Raw genomic sequence first — 19,131 nt, 5'->3', positions numbered from 1 at the left:
ATAGTTCACTCCTAAAAATTAGAATTTTCGTGCCGTAAAACCATGCACTAGAAATGGGTGTCAATACTGACGCAATATCTACCACTCCTAAGTGTGCATAGATATGAAAATATTATTACTCAACGAAAGAATACAGATTTAAGAATTAGAAAAAGAATTGGGATCGAATGTTCAATCTTCATTGATATTCATCACCTTTAAATAGGATACAAGATACTAAATAATATCTACCAAGAAAATATAAACTAACTAAATACTGATAATAAAATAAAATATATTACTATTCAAATTCAACTGATTACGATATCTAAAATATATTTCCTAACTAATATATTCTGGAATATTACGAATATCATATATTCCATAACTAATTCAAACTAAAATAAGTTGCACTAAATTGTGACATCATCGAGCATAGTGAGCACTAACGCCGTCACCAATCTCTTTTTTAGTTCTAAGAAACTTGTCTCACAGTTGTTCTTTTTTGGTTAGTTGAGTCAGGGCGGCTGCAATCTTGGAAAAATCCTTTATAAAACGATGGTAGTAACCTATTAGTCCCAAAAAACTTTGTATCTCAGTCGTTGTAGTCGAACAAGGTCATTTCATCCCTACCTCAACCTTGGTTGGATCCACTACTATTCCTTTTATTGACACCACGTGGCTTAAGAAAGAAAATTTTTGAAGCCAAAACTCGCATTTCAAAAGTTCCGCTCTCAGCGTGGTCAGTACTCTCCTTAGATGACCTTCATGTTCTTTACTAGATCTAGAATAAACCATGATGTTGTTGATGATTGCTATCACGATCATGACAAGGAAGTTTCTAAATACCCTCTTCATCATATCTACAAATACAATGGGAGCATTCGTTCATCCAAAAGAGAGACATTATTGTGACCCCATAATGTATGTCGCAAGTTCAGAAAGTTGTCTTAGCTATATATTCCCTAATTATTAATTAATGGTATCGGATCGCAAGTCAATCTTTGAAAATACTGCAACTCCATGCAACCAAAGTATGGTCCGCGAATGTTTCACTTGCCCTTTTTATTTTTTATTATTATTTATTTATTCGTTTATCCTTTTAAAAAAATAGATATTACACGAACATTGCCAACCCACCCAAATTGGTGCGCAAGTACACACCAAACTTTTCAAAAGTGAAAACACTAGCAACAACGAGATCACTCAATCAGATTTTGTGGAAGAACCATCAAACCTAAGAAATGACTTTAGAAGAGGAAATGTGAGCATCAATACCCCGAATTATTCTAGGATTAGTCAACTTCAAGTACGAAATAATTGAATTGACCTTGTACAAACCTCCAACTATGTTTTAATGATCGAGAAAATCAAGTCACATGTAATCATCTTGTGAAATATTAATATTCTCAATGAATTTTTGTCTTGTCTAGTTTGATGCAAGTTAATGTCTAGTTTGATGCAAGTTAATGTCTAGTTTGATGCAAGTTAATAGACTCTTTTTCATCCTCTGATCAGTTGAATGTTACCATCTCTATTGCATATTAAGTTTTTACTCATTCACACACTAAATTAATAAAAAGTAATACAAAAACTTCCACAATTTCAATTCATATTGTTCAAAAAATTAAATTAAATTAATGCATGAAAAAACTTAATTAACTTATAAATTTATACGATAATGATGTTTTTCTTTATGCTCTAAGCAATTTTGTATTATATATATCTCCTATCATTTATTTTAAACTAAAAATTGCAACATAAGGTTAAAATTGTAGCCATTATAATGCAATTTGATAAAAAGTTCAAGGTAATTATGACTTTTTTGAAGTACACTTTAAAAAAATATAAGCAAAAATTCATACAAGACGAAAAGAAACTGAAAGTTGTAAAATTACTGGCAGTGAAAGACTCGATTGTAAGCTGATCTAAGGAGAGACTATTGTGTTCTTACACCGAAAAATAGAAAGCTGATCTTATCTCACAATGCAAACCAATAACTAATTAATCTACACTGAAGAAGGCGGATTCTGTTATGATTGCGAAGAGACTTACGAGTTTGAATAATTTAAATGAGCTTCTTTTTCTCGAAAAAGGTCTTCAGGTGCCATAGTTGCAATCCTGCAACTGATAAGCAAACAAAGAGCGAAAGCAAACTCAACCATGCCATCTTTGTGTTTGTACTTCTGTTCAGATCTTGCATCTCGTCCTCCCTGCAATCACAGATTGTTCATGGTTTCAGACCAATAACGAGGACGTCCATGAGTAACGGGGGCTGGGGTCAGCGAAAAAACTTGTATTGAACACGGTCGAGAACAAGTGAGAACGAGTAATCTCAATTCCTAAATGGGGGAATGGGATGGGGGCAAAGAAGTAGAATGCATGATTCTGTTTTACCTTTCACGGAGATANTGACGCAATATCTACCACTCCTAAGTGTGCATAGATATGAAAATATTATTACTCAACGAAAGAATACAGATTTAAGAATTAGAAAAAGAATTGGGATCGAATGTTCAATCTTCATTGATATTCATCACCTTTAAATAGGATACAAGATACTAAATAATATCTACCAAGAAAATATAAACTAACTAAATACTGATAATAAAATAAAATATATTACTATTCAAATTCAACTGATTACGATATCTAAAATATATTTCCTAACTAATATATTCTGGAAGATTACGAATATCATATATTCCATAACTAATTCAAACTAAAATAAGTTGCACTAAATTGTGACAAATCTGTCTTTGTAATTTGAGACTACTTACAATTTTATATTTATTACTAGTCTGATTTTTTAAAATGTGATCTATTAAATGTTTTAAAACATTGAATATTCAACCATTTATTATAGTCACAAATTTATTGCAAATCTATTAAATAAAACATTAAACATTCAACCACTTATTAGTTACAAATTTATTTGGACCACTCTAAATTACATATTTTTTAAAATATATTTTATTTGCAATAAATTCCATGTGAAAAATGGAGAAATTAGGTATAGAAAGCTATGCACCTTTTCAAATTCGACATTTGAACATGGGACACTCGTTGTAGTACCAATCACAGGTTTGGTTGGATCAGGAATTCATTGTCCACATTGTTCGACAATAGAGATGGACCAAGATTTAAGCACGTGCGTTGATTCTTTCGAAAAACAACGAACAAACCTTAAAAAATAAAAGAACGAAATGAAATGGTCAATTCCCTCGTTTATAATGATTAAAATAAGTCTGAAAAGTTTTTAATTTATGTCGGTTTAGTTCTTGAATTTTTAAATATATTTTATATTCGAAAAATGATGTACTTAATTATTTTTTTAATTTGGTGTATAATAAATTTATACATTTTTAATATTATGGTCTTTTTAAGTTACTTTAGTGTATGCTACACAAACTCGTGCAGCAAGCGTTTAAGAGTCAATCTATAACATCGAGCATAACAAGCTTCATTGTTACGAGTCCCTCCATCAAAACACGTGAACAAGAAAACATCTTTATCTGTAGCGTTGATATTGTAACATACCATGTCAATGCTACCTTATTTTTAGACCTAGACTCTAAAACACGTAGTGACGGATGTTTCTTAACTCGTGGAATGAGGCAAATTGTTGGTGTTAATAGGGAAGTTATTATCAGTGTTCACTCATAATTTGGTTGATCATATTCATAGCAATCAATCATGTCGACAACAATCGTACATTTGTATTCGCTCGTATAATATAAAAATTGATATCGTGAAGAACTCAACGAATCGGGAATTAAGTGAAGGGTCGAAGTTTATAATATAAAAAATTGATGGAATAAATTTGCAAGTAGAAATATATATTATTATTACGTGTCGGCACATGCAAATACGGATAAGATATGAAAACAGATTTATATTCTTTTTTTTTCCAGCGGTGAATTTGAGGTAACAATAAAAGTGAACGTTACAACGTGGGGAAGGGAAATAATGAGCTACGTAAGCAATTACGTGTTACATAAAGGCACTGCTGCCGTCAGCTGCTGACGTATCCAATTCTCAAAGCCACATTCGTTCCATGTATGGAAATGTGTTTTGTCGGAAAGTTTTCTGGAAGTGACAAGAAAACAAAAGGATAATATCACCTCACCTCTCTTCAATCTCTTCAAAAATGGTAACTAATAATATATATTGGGTAAAATACACTTTAATTTTCAATCTTTAATCTTTAACATGGTATCAGAGCAGTAGATGAAGTACGGAAGAATTTTTGTTTCTTATTCTTAACATGATATCAGAGCAGTGGAGGAAGAACAGAAGAACTTTTGTTTCTCATTCTTAACATGGTATCAGTAGAGGAAGAACCGAAGAACTTCTGTTTCTCATTCTTAACATAGTATCATAGCTGTAGAGGAAGAACAGAAGAATTTCTGTTTCTCATTCTTAACATGGTATCAGTAGAGGAAGAACCGAAGAACTTCTGTTTCTCATTCTTAACATAATATCATAGCAGTAGAGGAAGAACAGAAAAATTTATGTTTCTCATTCTTAACATGGTATCAATAGAGGAAGAACAGAAGAACTTATGTTTCTCATTCTTAACATGGTATCAATAGAGGAAGAACAGAAGAACTTATGTTTCTCATTCTTAATATAGTATCAGAGCAGTAGAGGAAGAATAGAAGAACTTATGTTTCTCATTCTTAACATAGTATCATAGTATCAGAACAGTAGAGGAAAAACAGAAGAACTTATGTTTCTCGTCCTTAACATAGTATGAGAGCAGTAGAGAAAGATTGATCTTCAAGTTCTTAAATATTAAAATTTTGTTTTTGGTTGAATCCGCCCGAACCAACTTCAAAATTTCAGAGGTTGATTTATTACTGGGTAGATTGTATTCTATTCAAACACTGTGAACAATAACGAGGATTAAACTTTTGATCCCATTTTTGTTTCTCATTTTTAAAACTAGACATGTGATTTAAATCTAAACATAAATTATTGAGAGACATCCTAAACCGATATTCTTAACAGTTGCCACCATTACACACAAAATCAAGAAACGAGCTAACGTTGGCATTGGAAGAACCTCCCTTAGTGGTGGCATGGTTGGCCAAGTCCTTCCATTTTAAAGCATTCCTTCTCAAACTCTCCCCCTCAACACCATCGCCCATGACAAGGTCCAAGCATTTCTTAATCTCTCCCCTCTCAACAATCCCATCATCATTCATTCTCAACCTCACTCCACTCTTAGACGACTCCTCAATGATCCTCGCATTGGTGGATTGATCCGTCCATTGCGGAAACGCCACCACCGACACACCACAAGCAATGCTCTCCAACGAAGAATTCCAACCACAATGCGTCAAGAAACACCCAACCGATGGATGCAACAACACCTCAAGTTGCGAACACCACGTAACTATCTTCCCTTTAGCCACCAGCTCTTCTCGGCAGCTCACTAAATCCCCTTCATCACCATCGCTCCTTTTCCTCATCACCCATAAAAATGGCAGCTTTGAATCCAATAACCCTCTAGCTATCTCCTCCAATTGAGCCGTCGACACCGCCGCAATGCTCCCGAACGACACGTACACAACCGAGGATTTGGGTTTGGAATTCAGCCACCCAATGTAGGGTTTCAAATCCATAGAATTGGTAGGGTGAAAGAAAGAAAGAGAAGGCAACACAGGCCCAATTGGGATCAATTCAACACTAATCGCTCTCAAAACATCGTGCTCCAAATCATCAAACGTGTTGATTAAAATCTTCAAATGGGGTTCTTGTTTGATGACATGGAAGTGTGTTTCGTAGAGTTTAAGGACAAAAGAGTTGGAGTTTGCCGGGTTGCATAGAGAGGGAAGTTGTTTAGAGTCCAACAAAGGAAGCCCGGGTAAGTGAATTTTAATAGAAGGATGGGAGAAAGCGTTTCCAATAATGTCTTTATAGCCATTGAAGAAGTGATAATAAATTGCAAAAACGGCGGCGGATTGGTTCCAAAAGAGAGCGGAAGGGAGATCAAATGAACGAGCCACTTCCGCCATCCATGGAGTTAACAAAGAGTAAACAACAAAAGAGAAGGGCTTTCCATTAGCTTTGGATTTGAGGATGGTTTGTCGGATGGCTATGGAGGCTTGGCGCTCGAATTGTGAGAGGAATGGAACGACGTCGTTACCGAGCTTAAAGCCGTCGTCTTGGCCGTCGGAGAAGAAGGAGAAGTAGAGGTTTGGGGAGGAGGGAAGTTTGGGGAGACGGTGGCGGACGGAGGAGGAGGTGGCGAAGGTTACATTAACGCCGCCGTGAGAGAGGGTGTTGGCTAAGTGAAGGCCTGGATTGAAGTGGCCGTGGGTGGCTAATGCTACGAAGAGCACATGTGGGTGTGATTGTGCCATGTAATTGATAGATGTGTTGGACTTGGTGGGTGTGAATGTTCATACGTTCTTCCCCTTTTTATAGCTACAAATTTCGAGCACAAGACAACACAAAACACAACATGGTTTCTTTCTTTAGCAATGTGGGGAAGGAAATTGATTACCTTATACAACTTTTCTTTTTCTTTTTTTACTTAAATTACAAACTTTTAAACAAAATAATAATAATTATTATTATTATTATAATTATAATTATATATACTACCCGTGTTCGTATGTCTGATAATAAGATATTGGAGAATATAATGTACGAGAGAATCGTATAATTGTGTTTAATGTTACATGAAAACACTATCAAAATTTTATATAAATAAAAAAAAATATTTTTTTTTATTCCCACCGATTATTCCAATAATTTTATTATATTACTCTATTTTGTAAAAAAATTAAATTCATGGCTAAATTATTTTTTGACGAATTTATATAATTATGATAATTATTGATAAAATAGTAAAAGAAATGATTCAGAAAAGAATTTATGTAATACAATAGAATATTTAATTAGTTTTAATTAATTATAGTTATTATTATTATTCATTATAAATTTAATTTGAATCTTTTTTTTTTAATTATGGTATATTAATAATGAAGGGGCTAATTTAATATATTCCAAAAATTAATTAATCAATTATGGAAAATAAACTCTATACTAGGTAAGTCAATTAATATTAATTGATTAATTAAAACTTAAAAATATTTTCAACTAATTAAATAATAATGTTAGTAAATAAGTAATTCATTTCTTTAATAATTTTTTTTTATAAGAATTAATTAAATATATATTGAATAATAATAATAACTATAATTTAATATATTCCATTGTATGACCTGACGCCGGCAAATGGGGGAAGAACATTTTTGGGAAAGAAAGAGAAAAAGGAAAAAGAAAAAGAAAAAAGAAAAAGGAAAGGAAAATATATAATATATATTTATTGCGTCAGCAGTGATGTAATTGCTGATGCACAGGCGGTGATATAATAGTGATGTCATCATTGTAACAACCCGCAAAATAAGCTGTAACCTCCCTCAATCCCTATCTCCAACAAATCCTACCTAAGCTTATCGGATAGTGACTAGAAATTGTATGAGTTATCATTTATTGTATCGTATGATATCATATACTAGTATATGATTATGTATGAGTTATGATGCTTAGTCACAGGTTCAGTCTTCTTCCCCCCTGTGAATCTTCAAACCGATTTAAGAACCTTAAATTCGATGGAATTTTAGTATTAGAGAATAACGACCGGTTGGAGAAGCATATCAAGGATCTTACGAAGGAGTTGAGAATAGTGGAACAGTTAAAAGATCATGCTCATACGCAACATGCAACTGTTGACAAAAATTGTTGGAAATGACCCACGATCAATATATATCGAAACAAATTAAAGAAAGAGTAAGAACAACTTGAGGGGAGAGAACTTTTGAATAGAGGAACTTTAATTCTCGACACATGAAAACTATGTTAGGTGACCAAACCTACTTGAATGTTCATGTATGACGGTAGATTTAGTTACCATGTTCTCTAGAATTTTTTGCATGATGGGGAGCCTTAGCCTTTTGTTTTACGTGCTTTATGAGAATATGTTCTAGAACCATTCCTGGATGGTGAGAGTTCTATATTTACAATTATTTAGATAATCAAATAAGATCAAATGGAAATGAAAAGAGCAATATATAGATGCACGATATTAGCATATGATCAATGATCAAATATGATAAATATGATAAATATGATAAATTGTAATGAAAAGCCAAAAATCCTCTATAATACAAGATATTAGCCTATATTCAATGGTCAAATGAGATATAGAAACTAGATTGAATCTCAAAAATAGCAGTTTTGTTATCGCAGACACAACAAGGACTACTGTAAAATTGGAACCTTGAGATAGTGCGAAAGATGCATAAGCCAAAGAAGTTCAATAGCAATCATGGTAAGAGCAAGATACTCAGATTCAGAGTTGGGGTATGAGATAGTAGGTTGGTTCTTGACACTCTAAGAAATGAAATTGTTACCAAGATACCAGTTTTAGATTGTGTGATCATAGGATAGATTATTAATAGTTGAGATTCTTTCAAGTAATTTCAAGTATTGGTAGTGAAAACTTGACCAATATGTGGCGGCAGGTTAGTGATGAGAATTCCATGTTTTAGCCATCGAGATTTGGACCCAAATCCGACCGGCCACAATAGTTTTGCTCTCATTTCAGCTTGAGTCGTACATGTTTTCATTTTCCATAATTATTTTACCTTCCGTATTTTATTCACATGGTAAATAATTGCAACTTTCTTTGTTGGTCTCACAAAGATTTGTTCCACAAAACCAATAAATATATATTTTATTGACATTCATCGACCAACTTAGATCAAATTTTTGTTAGAGCGACATAAAATAAAAACCTTCTAAAATTAAATTTCTTGCTTTGACATCATTTGAAAAGGTTAAGAGCTACCACGTTCCCATGCGTGTAAGAAGTCAAAATTGTTTTGAGGAATATTAAACAATGAAAACCCTTTATTATCTACGAACCAGCATCGTCACAAAGCCAACTTCCCTTTTCTGGCCTGAAAACCTCGAATGAAGCATGAGTTCTCCCATATGTAGGAATTTTTAAATATTTCATTAAATTCTAGGAAAATAATTTTAAACAAAAAAAAAAAAAAGTAGTGACAAGTAAGAAAAATCGGGAGAAAAGAGGAGTGGAATGATATGAAAAACTTGATTATTCCAATTCAAATATTAGGAGTCGAAAGGAAAGATGAGACGATATTAACGAAACGATTATCTGCTTAAGAATTCAAAATGTCCCTTCTTTTTCAAGGTATGTCTTCAATGAGCTCCTCGAAAGACGGATGCAAAATAAGGGTTGAAAAATCTACGCTTGTCTTAGATTAGGTCTGAGTTAAAGTTAGTACCCAAGTTTTATCGTGTAAAATCAAACCGCGTTTGTACCCAAGTTAGTACCCATTTAAACCATTTTCAAACGGCTATTGAATATAAAAAAAATTAAAAAAAATATATTTTAATTTATCAAAAATATTTTTCCAACACGACGCGTAAAAAAAGATAACATTTTTAGTCATTCATATCGAGTAAATTGGCTAGTACAATATTAAGTTCATTACAAGGGCTTCACTTCGTTTTGATTTGATATCGTTACAGATCTTAAATATGGTACCCAACCTTGCCGTGGCCATGATCGAGAGCCCAATAACTCTTCATCTGGTAAGTCGTCTCATAAAAAACTCGGTGTTTATCATGAGATCGTCAACGGTAGTATTCATTTCTCTTTTAATATATCCTAAAGAAGCTAATAAATGAATCTTTTCGACAACTCTACACTTCGAGAGTCAAAAATTCTACCGATTATATCGTTCGTTTAAACGTTCTTTATCTCATTACACGGTCAAAGAAGAAAAAGAATCAAGGAATGTAACTATTTTCAAGAGCGGGTTGTGTTCTTACCACTGATGCAGAAGGCAGTCTACTTTTCCCGATCCAAACTGTACCGAAACTCTCTCCTCTGTCAGACACCTTCTCCATATCCTTAATGTTCTTCCTCCTCACAAACCTCAAAACCGCCATTAAAACTAAACCCACCAAAGCTAACCCAACCAGACCACATCCAAACCCAACCACCCACCATTCCCACACCTTCTTCTTCTTCTTCTTCTTCTTCTTCTTCTTCTTCTCCATTGAAGAATTTGGAACAACAAGAGAAAAATGGCCATAATCAGTGACAGAACACAACCTTGGCTTTGTCATGTTCTTCAATTCAAAACCCCCACCATCTCCAAATTTCACACATTGTAGCTTCTTCTTCACATCCATTTCTCCCAATTTCACTTCAGGAAACCTCACCAAAATGGGTTGTCTTCCCATGAAGAACAAATTCAGTTTTCGATTGGTTAATGTGCTGGAATTTGAAGTGGAATCATAAAAAGTGAAGCCAAGAACAGGGGCAACAAGAGTATAACCAGGAACTTGATAGAAACTTGAAGACCAATTCCCCAAATTCTCAAAAACTATGGCTATTCTCTTTACATAAGGGATTGGAGTGATTCTTGGCGGAATGGATATCCAACTCAAATTTTCTCCACTAACCCAGAAACTAATACTCATCAATCTAACATAAGAAACTTCAATCCCCGAAAAATTTGAAGGCAGAGTGATGTTATAAACAACCCCTGTTCTAGGTTTTGACAGAGCATTATTCGTATATTTATGAACAAACCCACCAAGAGAATCGGCATCTTTAAACGAAACAGAGCATGAAATCAACATCAATAAACAAAAGAACACCACCCAGATGATAGAATCGTACCAGTTTCTCCTTCCCATGAATCAAACGAGTGTTTTCTTGAGCAGCAAGCCAGAATTTCTGATCAAGGGCAACAAAAAAAAAAAACGATGGGGTTATTATTAAAAACCAAATGGGTAAGTTAGAGAAGGAAGAATCACCAGCATGGAGATTGCGGGCGTTCGTGAGCCGCCGTGGACGGAGGTGAGTGATGAAGTGGAGTGGGCGGCGAAGGGGGGAAGAATGATCGGAAGAGTGATGGTGTCAAGAAAAGGCATTAATGGGAGTTGAGAAGGTTTGTTTGTTTTTAATTGAATTTTGATTCCTTGTAAGTTGGGGTTTGTTGAGGTGAAAGAGAGAGAGAGAGGGCATTTGATAGGCTATGGCAATGTGCTTTAGCTCGAAAGCCGTTCACTTAATAACGTGGCTCACGATTCTATATTAATGGATATCTAAAAACGTACTCACTTGCACTTGGTTCATTCTTGTTCTGATCTTTTGCACGATTGATTTCGTGATTGGCTTGAACCAATTTGAGTATCAATAGTTCACGTCCACCTACCTTGCACGATATTAACAATATATCGATCACCTATTTCTAGCTCTAATGTATTGGCCGGGACCTGCATCGTTTTCGTACAAAGGTCTCGAATCATGTCATGTCAATGGTTGCTTGGATATTGTCATTATAAGTGAATTTCAGGAGATATAATATGGAAACCCGACTACATTTCCTTGCAGAAAGTAAGCAAACTTGGTGAGTTTGTCAATAATCACCATATCACTATATATTCCTTCCGAGCTTTTGCAAGACCTACATTGAGGCTCATGGTTATATTTTCCTATTTTTACCCTTGAACGCTAAGAAGTTTAATTACTTCGTCGTCCTTTATCTTGGTGCCTTCACTTATAAACAAACAAAATATTTACTTACGAGCTCGGTTATGTTTTTCTTCTTGCTTCTCTATCAAAAATGTTGTCTCAAGTCGTGATATATCTTAGTATAACTTGGATATATAGAAAAATTGTGAGGTATGAACTCCTCGTTGGCACATCGCCTGGCACCTGGCTCTGATACCATTTGTAATAGCCCAGATCCACCGCTAGCAGATATTGTCCTCTTTGGGCCCAGATCCACTGCTAGCAAATATTGTCCTCCTTGGGTTTTCCCTTTCGGACTTCCCCTCAAGGCTTTAAAACGCGTCTATTAGGAGAAGGTTTGGTGTTTTGTTCTCCTCCCCAACCAATGTGGGACATCACAGCTCTAGACATATATCAAGGCCCTTGAGGCACGACCCCGACATAAGTTCACATAAGGTTCATACATTCTAAAGTTCAATCAACTCTCAAGGTACTAGTATAGACCCTTGTCGCTCATGACAGGTTCACTAAGAGAAAATTAACTAGCGAACTCTATAATAATTCTCATCGAGTATAATCAAAGCATAATCAAAGCATAATCCAGTTCTATAATTATTTGGATCCCTGACAATCGAGTTAATTTTATAATTAGGGGCTAGGTTATGAACCCCTAATCGTCCTTGTATAATCGCATAAAATCACATGCATGAACATCATATGTCTCAAGTTCAACCAACTTTAAAGACACAACTATAGACCCCTCAGGATCATGACAGGTTCAAAGGCAGCTAACTAGCAAATTTCCTAATATTCCCACGAGTACAGTTATAAATCATAAACTAGTTCTATAGTTATTCGGACCTTTGATAATCAAGTCGGATTTACGAATAGCGACTAGTTGGAAAACCCCTAATCGTCCTCACATAATTGCATAAACGTCACATACATGAACAAACCCTAATCGGACTCAGGTTTAGATCCTTAAAAAACTCCAAAATTTGTCAGACTCCTAAAAAAGTGATACATGCTAATAGACCATAAGAACCGATAAAATCAAAGCCAAGATCATACTATAAATGGTTGAACCACACAAGTTAGGTGAAATCAATCGAATTGGTGAGCGTTGAGGACTCGAGCGGGTTCGACTATTTAGCTACTTCTCTAAGAGAAAAGGGAAATAAGTTGAGTGTGTTACTACTACAAGCAAGAGAGACGTGTGACGGGTCAAAATTAAAAATCATAATTTGTCAGATATGTCAAATTTACCCTTTAAAAGAAAAAAAAAATCAATTTTGGCGTGTTGACCTTGGTCAATCCCTAGTTTCGTTTAACAAATTTGTCATTCGAAAAATTGTTTCATTTGGGTTTTTCGAAGACACTTCTTTTTTCTTGACAATTAAGTTTCTTAGCTTTTTTTTTTTTTTTTTTTTNTTTTTTTTTTTTTTTTTTTTTTTTTTTTTTTTTTTTTTTTTTTTCTTTTTTTAAGGAAAACATATTTGGTTTACCTTATTATTAATTTTATTATTATTCGGGGTCCACTCTGATTTTTTAACTTAAAAAAGTAATCATTTTAATAATATATATATATATATATATATATATATATATATATATATAGTTTGTATTAATTGGATTAAAAAGTAATAATCTTGTATGACGGACAAATTTATATCATAAATCTCTTCTTCTTTTTTAATTAAAATATTTTTTATTATGAACTTTCTAAATATATATTTTAATTTATTATTATGTTATCTGAGTTATATCTCTCAATTGTTTATAAATGAGTTAGGTGTGGGTGGATATTACATTCCTCGCAAGGTAACAACTTCAAACTCAAACAAATAACGTTTTCTAGGAGGAAGAGGAAGGGAAAATCGGGGCTTCGCTTTTTTTGCACCTAGTTTTGGTCTTGCGACTATTTAAATTAAATAATAATCTCTTTCCCGCCCAATAAAGATTGAAGCTAATATTTAAATGGTGACATTAACAAGAATGCCAAATAAATGGTTAAGTATATAATTAAACCTAAATTTTATCAACATTAAAGCTGTTTTTATTTGTACAAAAGTTTTTATTTATAATTTGTATTTTTTAAACAAGTACCCTTTTTATGTTTATTGTTTCTTTTATAAAAGAGTGGATCAAGAAGGAAATCATATATTTTTGTAAAAAATTGATAAATTCACTTAATCAACTTCAGATTTTCGATTCGAGTATATATCAAAGGATAAACATATGAATCATTAAATAAAAAATAAGAATAAAAATAAATAAATAAAAAAGGTGGTAGAATGAGATGTTGTCTTGAATTGGTGAACACATGAAAAAGGAAGAGCTTCAAAAGTTGGAATTGAGCATAAAAAATTGGAACCTATTCAAATACAATGTCTTCTTTTCCTGCCATTGAGAAAATAGCTAAAAGGACTGACTACTACTATTACTACACAGTGAGTGTCAGCATGAAAAGAAGTCCTTCAATCTTTTGAGCTTTGACATAGAAAATATGGGAAGCAACAACAAAGAAGCTATGGCTTGATCGTCAGCTCTGCCCTTAGATGAAGGATCCCATTTATGAAGTAAATACTATCTTCAGCCGTGAACGAAGTCCATGGTATACCAAATAAGTTTCGGTACCCAACTGCTTTCCCACCTGTAAACGTGTAGTTCCCCTTGTATTTACTCAGAAACTCTTCGCTCGGTTTCGATCTTGCTGAAAATTCGTAATCCACAGCAAAAGACACAGACCCTTTCTCCTGCATCCCTAGAAACAATCCAAAGCAATGGAATGAACTCTGCTGGTCCATGTTGCAATGAGCAGACAAGAAGAATCCTTGCCCTCCCAAGTGAAATGCTTGAGAGTATATTCGTCCAGATGGGAATAAACTTGTGCATTCTTCTCGTTTCAAGTCCAGGTATACCACACACTGTTGTCGAGGGAGCTCCAGTTCAATGATCTTAACTGGCCTATACTTGTAGGTCCTCTCGATGAAGCGACGGTTCGAGGAAGTCGACTCATCACTAATCAAGGCTCTCTGTCTGTGAGGAACGTCTGCCTTGAAAAACAGTGCCTCGAGCACAAGTTTCGAAGCAGCCTCATGATCAAAGTCATTACATGTCAATACCTTCTTAAGCTTCCGGCAGGACATGTAGGGGAAGCGAATGAATTTAGCAAGACGAGTACCAAGGACTTCTCGTCGTTCTTCTAACGAAGAATAGTGCGACCTTGCCCACTTCAAAACAAAGTCAAATACTGCATCCTCTGATGCTACTTGAAGATCATTACTGGATAATATTGCCTCTATTCCAGAAAGGGGAAACAGCAATATCTCTTCTTGGAACCTGACATACACACATTACATTATCGTCATTATAGAATTTAAGATAGCAGGATCCCTTGACAAAACAGTTTAGGAAACATGGCTTGGAATATTTATCATCAGCAAATCGTCAATGTGACGAACTATTGATGGCAATACATGTCATGCATGTCTTATTCTTAGTTTATTAACTAGCTATTGCTAGCAAGAGCAGAGCAACAAAGGACCAATGCCATTGTGGTACTTCTTTGGAAGGTGTGACTCGAGAGGAACCAAAGATTATTCAAAGAGAAGATGACCAGCAGTGATGGCCTATGGGATTCTACTAATAAGCTCTTTCCCAACATCTGGTGTTCTATTTCTAATATTAAATTCTTTTAGTAATTACGATCTCGTACATATTTTGCCTAATTGGGAGTATTTTTTGAAACCCTCAGGGGATATCTCAGATCCCCTTTTGTTTGATCCTTCTTTCTTTCAATTATTATTTGTTTCTGGGAAAAAAATCTATAGCAGAATCAACAGGATGAACGTTGAAGTGGTATGTTTCTTGTTTTCTTCAATCTAGATTAACATAATATAGATTATAGAACACAAAAGACCAAGAAAAAGAAAATTAGAAATAAAATTTTGATCTTCTTGTGAGATGTGAACGTACTTAGTTATGTCTTTATAACGAGCCGCAAGGTACTGTTTTGCTGTATCAGTCAGTGATTGAACGGCTTCAGCCATTAGAACACTGGAAGGAAGCTCCAAAAAGAGCAGTGCAGACTCCGGTGTCATACTCAAAGTTCGCAATTGTCTACTGCAATACCTCATGCATGAAGAAACCTCATATTTATCAGCAGCCATAAGCACATCCAATAACGCAGGAGCGGTGGTAACAGACAGGCTATTGCTGTACATAAAGTTCAACAACTCCATGAGAGCAGCTTCCTCTGTTCCAAGTAAAAGGACATAATATAGCAAGTCAGTTTTCTCTTTATAACACAGCCAAAAACTATCATTCAACAGTTTTCGTTCGGAAAGAAATTTCATATGTTATTTCTTACCAGAGGCATTGATCCGTAAGGTCACACGTCGTTCATCTGATTCTTTCATGCCATTTGAGAACAGCTACAAGTTTACAAGATAGCGTGAGAAAATGAACATTCTTGGGATTGTTGGGTGTGATAGTTATGGAACAATATCAATAAAGACTATTGACCTTTACCTTATAGAAGAATGGGCTTTTGGCCGCCAAAATAGGAGAGCTAATATGCAAAGTCTTCACCCTCACCACAGTAGAAGAATCCAAATTTAAATCATTGCAATTTGCAGCTTCATCACCTACAACAATATTTTCATGAATCAAACACAAAGTTCGAAATTCAGATAAAAACCCGATCATATCAACTTTTTATTGTGAGCACAGAAATTCTGATTGGACTTCTCCGTCATTACCTGATAGTGATTCTTCAACCATTGCCACAGGTCCCTCGTCTGGATTTTCTGACAAGATATCTACCATATCGGGCTCTTCACAGGTTACAACTTGCTGCTGTAGGCATTTACTGAGATCCAGAGCTGAATAAAACAAGAAAAAGGAATTAATTTTTCCGGTGAACTTTTTCGTGCAAGAAGTTGTCAAAAGAAAAGTTACACCATCAACAATCAAGAACCCACCGAAATATTGGAACAAAATGAAAATTCTGCAAACTGAAAACATAAATTGATCTCTCGAGTTCTAATATTTTATACAGACAGAATGACATTGCATAAAAATTCCACATTTTCCATTAGCAACTGTAATCTAAGTAACCCACTACCACAGTTTTTATCTATTCTTTCAGGAAAGATCGGCCATTGTAACCATTTAATATTACAAACTCTGTATGAAAGGTTGCAAGGTATGAGCAGTTTGCTATTTACGGCAGCTGGAAAAAAACCAAAATAAGCGTTCTTTGCGTACAGAAGATTTTGATTCAGAGTTCAGAACGTAGACTTTAAATTTGTACATTTCCCCTTTGGTTCTCAGCTTAAAGTGCCTCGAAAGGAAACTCATGAACCGATTCTGAGTTCTAAAACTAATTTTATACGAATTCATAGCCCAGAGATAAGAAAAACATCCATAAACCCAGATGGATATGAGTTAACATGCTCAAGTGATTCAGAAGAAACGGCGCTAAAACCACAATTAGTTTTAGACAAGAAAAAGAAACCCGGAATTCTGTAAGGTTCCTCATAAACCAGAGTCGGTGATGGAGCTAGCTACACTAATCCAACGGAAAATTGAAATTATCTAAATATAGACAAAAGTTATACTCGAACCCCCGAAAAGAGAAACAAAAATAGTCGAGTATGACTCACCATTTTCCGTTTTCTTTTCCTCTTTCCTCCTCTTTCGGCGAGCCCAATCGAGGACACTGCTGCACCCACCAAAATCCGGCTCCGTTTCATCGGACACACCAACGATCTCAATCCTCAGTACGCGATCGGAGAAGTTACTGTCGTCAAAAGCGAATCCAAAATCAGAATCCCGAGACGAAGTGGAAGCACCAAGCACATAATCGGAGCCAATCGCCGCTCTAGGGTCGAACAAATCAGTGTTGGAATCTTTCATCTTTGGTCCAAACAAACAAAACAATCACTCAACACGAACCCAGATGCAATTGAAGACAACCTTGATCTGGAAAGCCCTAAAATCTCAGCAGAAGCGGGTAGAAAGGGTAAGAAAAATATGGAAGAAGAAGAAGAAGAAGAAGAAGAAGAAGAAGAAGAAACAATCAGAAATTGAGGTGGAAGAGTTAAGAATTTATACATTGGAAGAGAGAGATTCGTAGGAAGAAGCCAAATCATTTCGCCGTGTGATAGAGGTTGGGTTGAAAACCAAAACCCTCGTTTCCATATCCGTCCTGCTTCCGTTCGTTCGTTAATTTTATCATTCCGCCGCTCATGACTGACTTTACCAGAAATGATACCTAATAAAACTATTTTCCTTTTTTTTATTATTTATTATTATTATTACTCTTAATTTCCATCTAATTTATTTGGAATTTTTTCCATTCAATTATTTGTGAATTAAATTTATAATATAATATAATATAATATAATTTCTATTATTTCAATTTTTAAAATTAATCCATTACCCAAAAGTATATTCTCGTCAAGTCCACCATTAGCCGATTTGAAGCATGGCTCGCCTCCTCGTCTCAGGTGGGCGCATAAAAATAGTTGAAATTTATAAAATTATTGAATTTTTGGATTTATAAAATTTTAATACTAATTTTTATATGATATATTTAAAGTAAAATGTTGGAAGCAAACACAAATATTAAATTACTTGTTTTATATTAATTTTAAATGGAAAGAAAAATCAATATTTTTTTTAAAAAGTTTGGATTTATTTGGAGTAACCAAAGAAAGACCAAGTCAAATGTTGATTTCTCCGAAGGAGAAAATGTCCATTTTAGCGGTCTTGTTGAGGTGGATGTTTGGATTAGGTCATCTCCTACCTCCTACAAATTGACATTTCTTTATTCTTATTAATTATTTATACGTAGTTTTTTGTTTTGTTTTTTTTTCATATATATTGTCTTTATTGTTAATTTCCAAATCATTATTTAATATCTTTCCAACTGATTTTTGAGACAGCTCAACAACGTATCTCCTTAGTTTTGTTGACTATGCGTGCCCATCTTTAATAGGCCCACCTCGACTCGGCTCGATTGAGGTGTACTTTTAGGCCTTTTGGCTCAGTATTCTCTCTCTTAGGGTTTGATCTAGCTTTTTCTTAGTTTGGCTCTTAGTAGTCTCATCATTACTAGAAGATGAGAAACATGTTGGCGGCTCGTTTCAATAATATGGTTCGGTAATAGATTGGTTCTTCTAAAGCACCCCATTCGTTATGCTCGCAACAATCCAATTAATTCCCCTCGTGAAAAAGCATTGGTCCAATATTAGGTAGCCCTTTTAGTTTATTCACTATTTGCTTTGTAAATACTTGCCAAGCTCACACGACTAGTGTTTTGCCTTTTCTAGCTTAAAAATAAATAATTAAGAAAAAAATATTTGGGTAGTCACTCGATTTAATTTTGGAATGACCCATCAAACTATTGCATAAGCATCTCTAAATACTCGCTTTTGCATGTATGTATATATGTATATATATATATATATATATACATATATATGGAAGAGATTATTCATGTCTCATCGTCTCTAACGACAATGAGAGAACATGTTAGATATAGAGTATGTCCTAAGACACATGTCTAG

The 19,131-nt window shown here is 34.5% G+C and overlaps 3 protein-coding genes across 3 annotated transcripts; all 3 read right to left on the bottom strand.

Moving 5' to 3' along the window:
- Positions 1 to 4,814: 4,814 nt before the first annotated feature.
- On the bottom strand, positions 4,815 to 6,468 carry LOC111778863 (crocetin glucosyltransferase, chloroplastic-like). Its single transcript, XM_023658857.1, has one exon. The coding sequence runs from the start codon at positions 6,348 to 6,350 to the stop codon at positions 4,986 to 4,988; it is 1,365 nt and encodes a 454-aa protein (XP_023514625.1). The 5' UTR covers positions 6,351 to 6,468; the 3' UTR covers positions 4,815 to 4,985.
- A 3,182-nt stretch (positions 6,469 to 9,650) lies between these two features.
- On the bottom strand, positions 9,651 to 11,059 carry LOC111779082. Its single transcript, XM_023659141.1, has 2 exons — positions 10,855 to 11,059; positions 9,651 to 10,774 (listed from the first exon to the last, which is right to left on the bottom strand). The coding sequence occupies exon 2, from the start codon at positions 10,732 to 10,734 to the stop codon at positions 9,817 to 9,819; it is 918 nt and encodes a 305-aa protein (XP_023514909.1). The 5' UTR covers positions 10,735 to 10,774; positions 10,855 to 11,059; the 3' UTR covers positions 9,651 to 9,816.
- A 2,782-nt stretch (positions 11,060 to 13,841) lies between these two features.
- Positions 13,842 to 17,817, bottom strand: LOC111779015 (BTB/POZ domain-containing protein POB1). The gene is made up of 7 exons (XM_023659042.1): positions 17,675 to 17,817; positions 17,224 to 17,552; positions 16,318 to 16,440; positions 16,088 to 16,203; positions 15,927 to 15,990; positions 15,533 to 15,812; positions 13,842 to 14,896 (listed from the first exon to the last, which is right to left on the bottom strand). The coding sequence occupies exons 2-7, from the start codon at positions 17,474 to 17,476 to the stop codon at positions 14,083 to 14,085; spliced, it is 1,650 nt and encodes a 549-aa protein (XP_023514810.1). The 5' UTR covers positions 17,477 to 17,552; positions 17,675 to 17,817; the 3' UTR covers positions 13,842 to 14,082.
- Positions 17,818 to 19,131: the final 1,314 nt, after the last annotated feature.

The sequence above is a fragment of the Cucurbita pepo genome, chromosome LG17, assembly GCF_002806865.2.
Source record: "Cucurbita pepo subsp. pepo cultivar mu-cu-16 chromosome LG17, ASM280686v2, whole genome shotgun sequence".
Classification (NCBI taxonomy): domain Eukaryota; kingdom Viridiplantae; phylum Streptophyta; class Magnoliopsida; order Cucurbitales; family Cucurbitaceae; genus Cucurbita; species Cucurbita pepo.
This window is presented reverse-complemented; position numbering and strand designations above follow the sequence as displayed.

What these genes read in the sequence shown, in the direction of transcription:
- LOC111778863 (XM_023658857.1), bottom strand. Translation starts at nt 6,350, where the DNA reads ATGGCACAATCACACCCACATGTGCTCTTCGTAGCATTAGCCACCCAC.
- LOC111779082 (XM_023659141.1), bottom strand. Translation starts at nt 10,734, where the DNA reads ATGGGAAGGAGAAACTGGTACGATTCTATCATCTGGGTGGTGTTCTTT.
- LOC111779015 (XM_023659042.1), bottom strand. Translation starts at nt 17,476, where the DNA reads ATGAAAGATTCCAACACTGATTTGTTCGACCCTAGAGCGGCGATTGGC. An exon ending in AAAGCCCATTCTTCTATAAG is followed by an intron (nt 15,991 to 16,087) that starts GTAAAGGTCAAT and finishes GTAAACTTGTAG; the next exon opens with CTGTTCTCAAATGGCATGAA. An exon ending in CTTACGGATCAATGCCTCTG is followed by an intron (nt 15,813 to 15,926) that starts GTAAGAAATAAC and finishes TACTTGGAACAG; the next exon opens with AGGAAGCTGCTCTCATGGAG.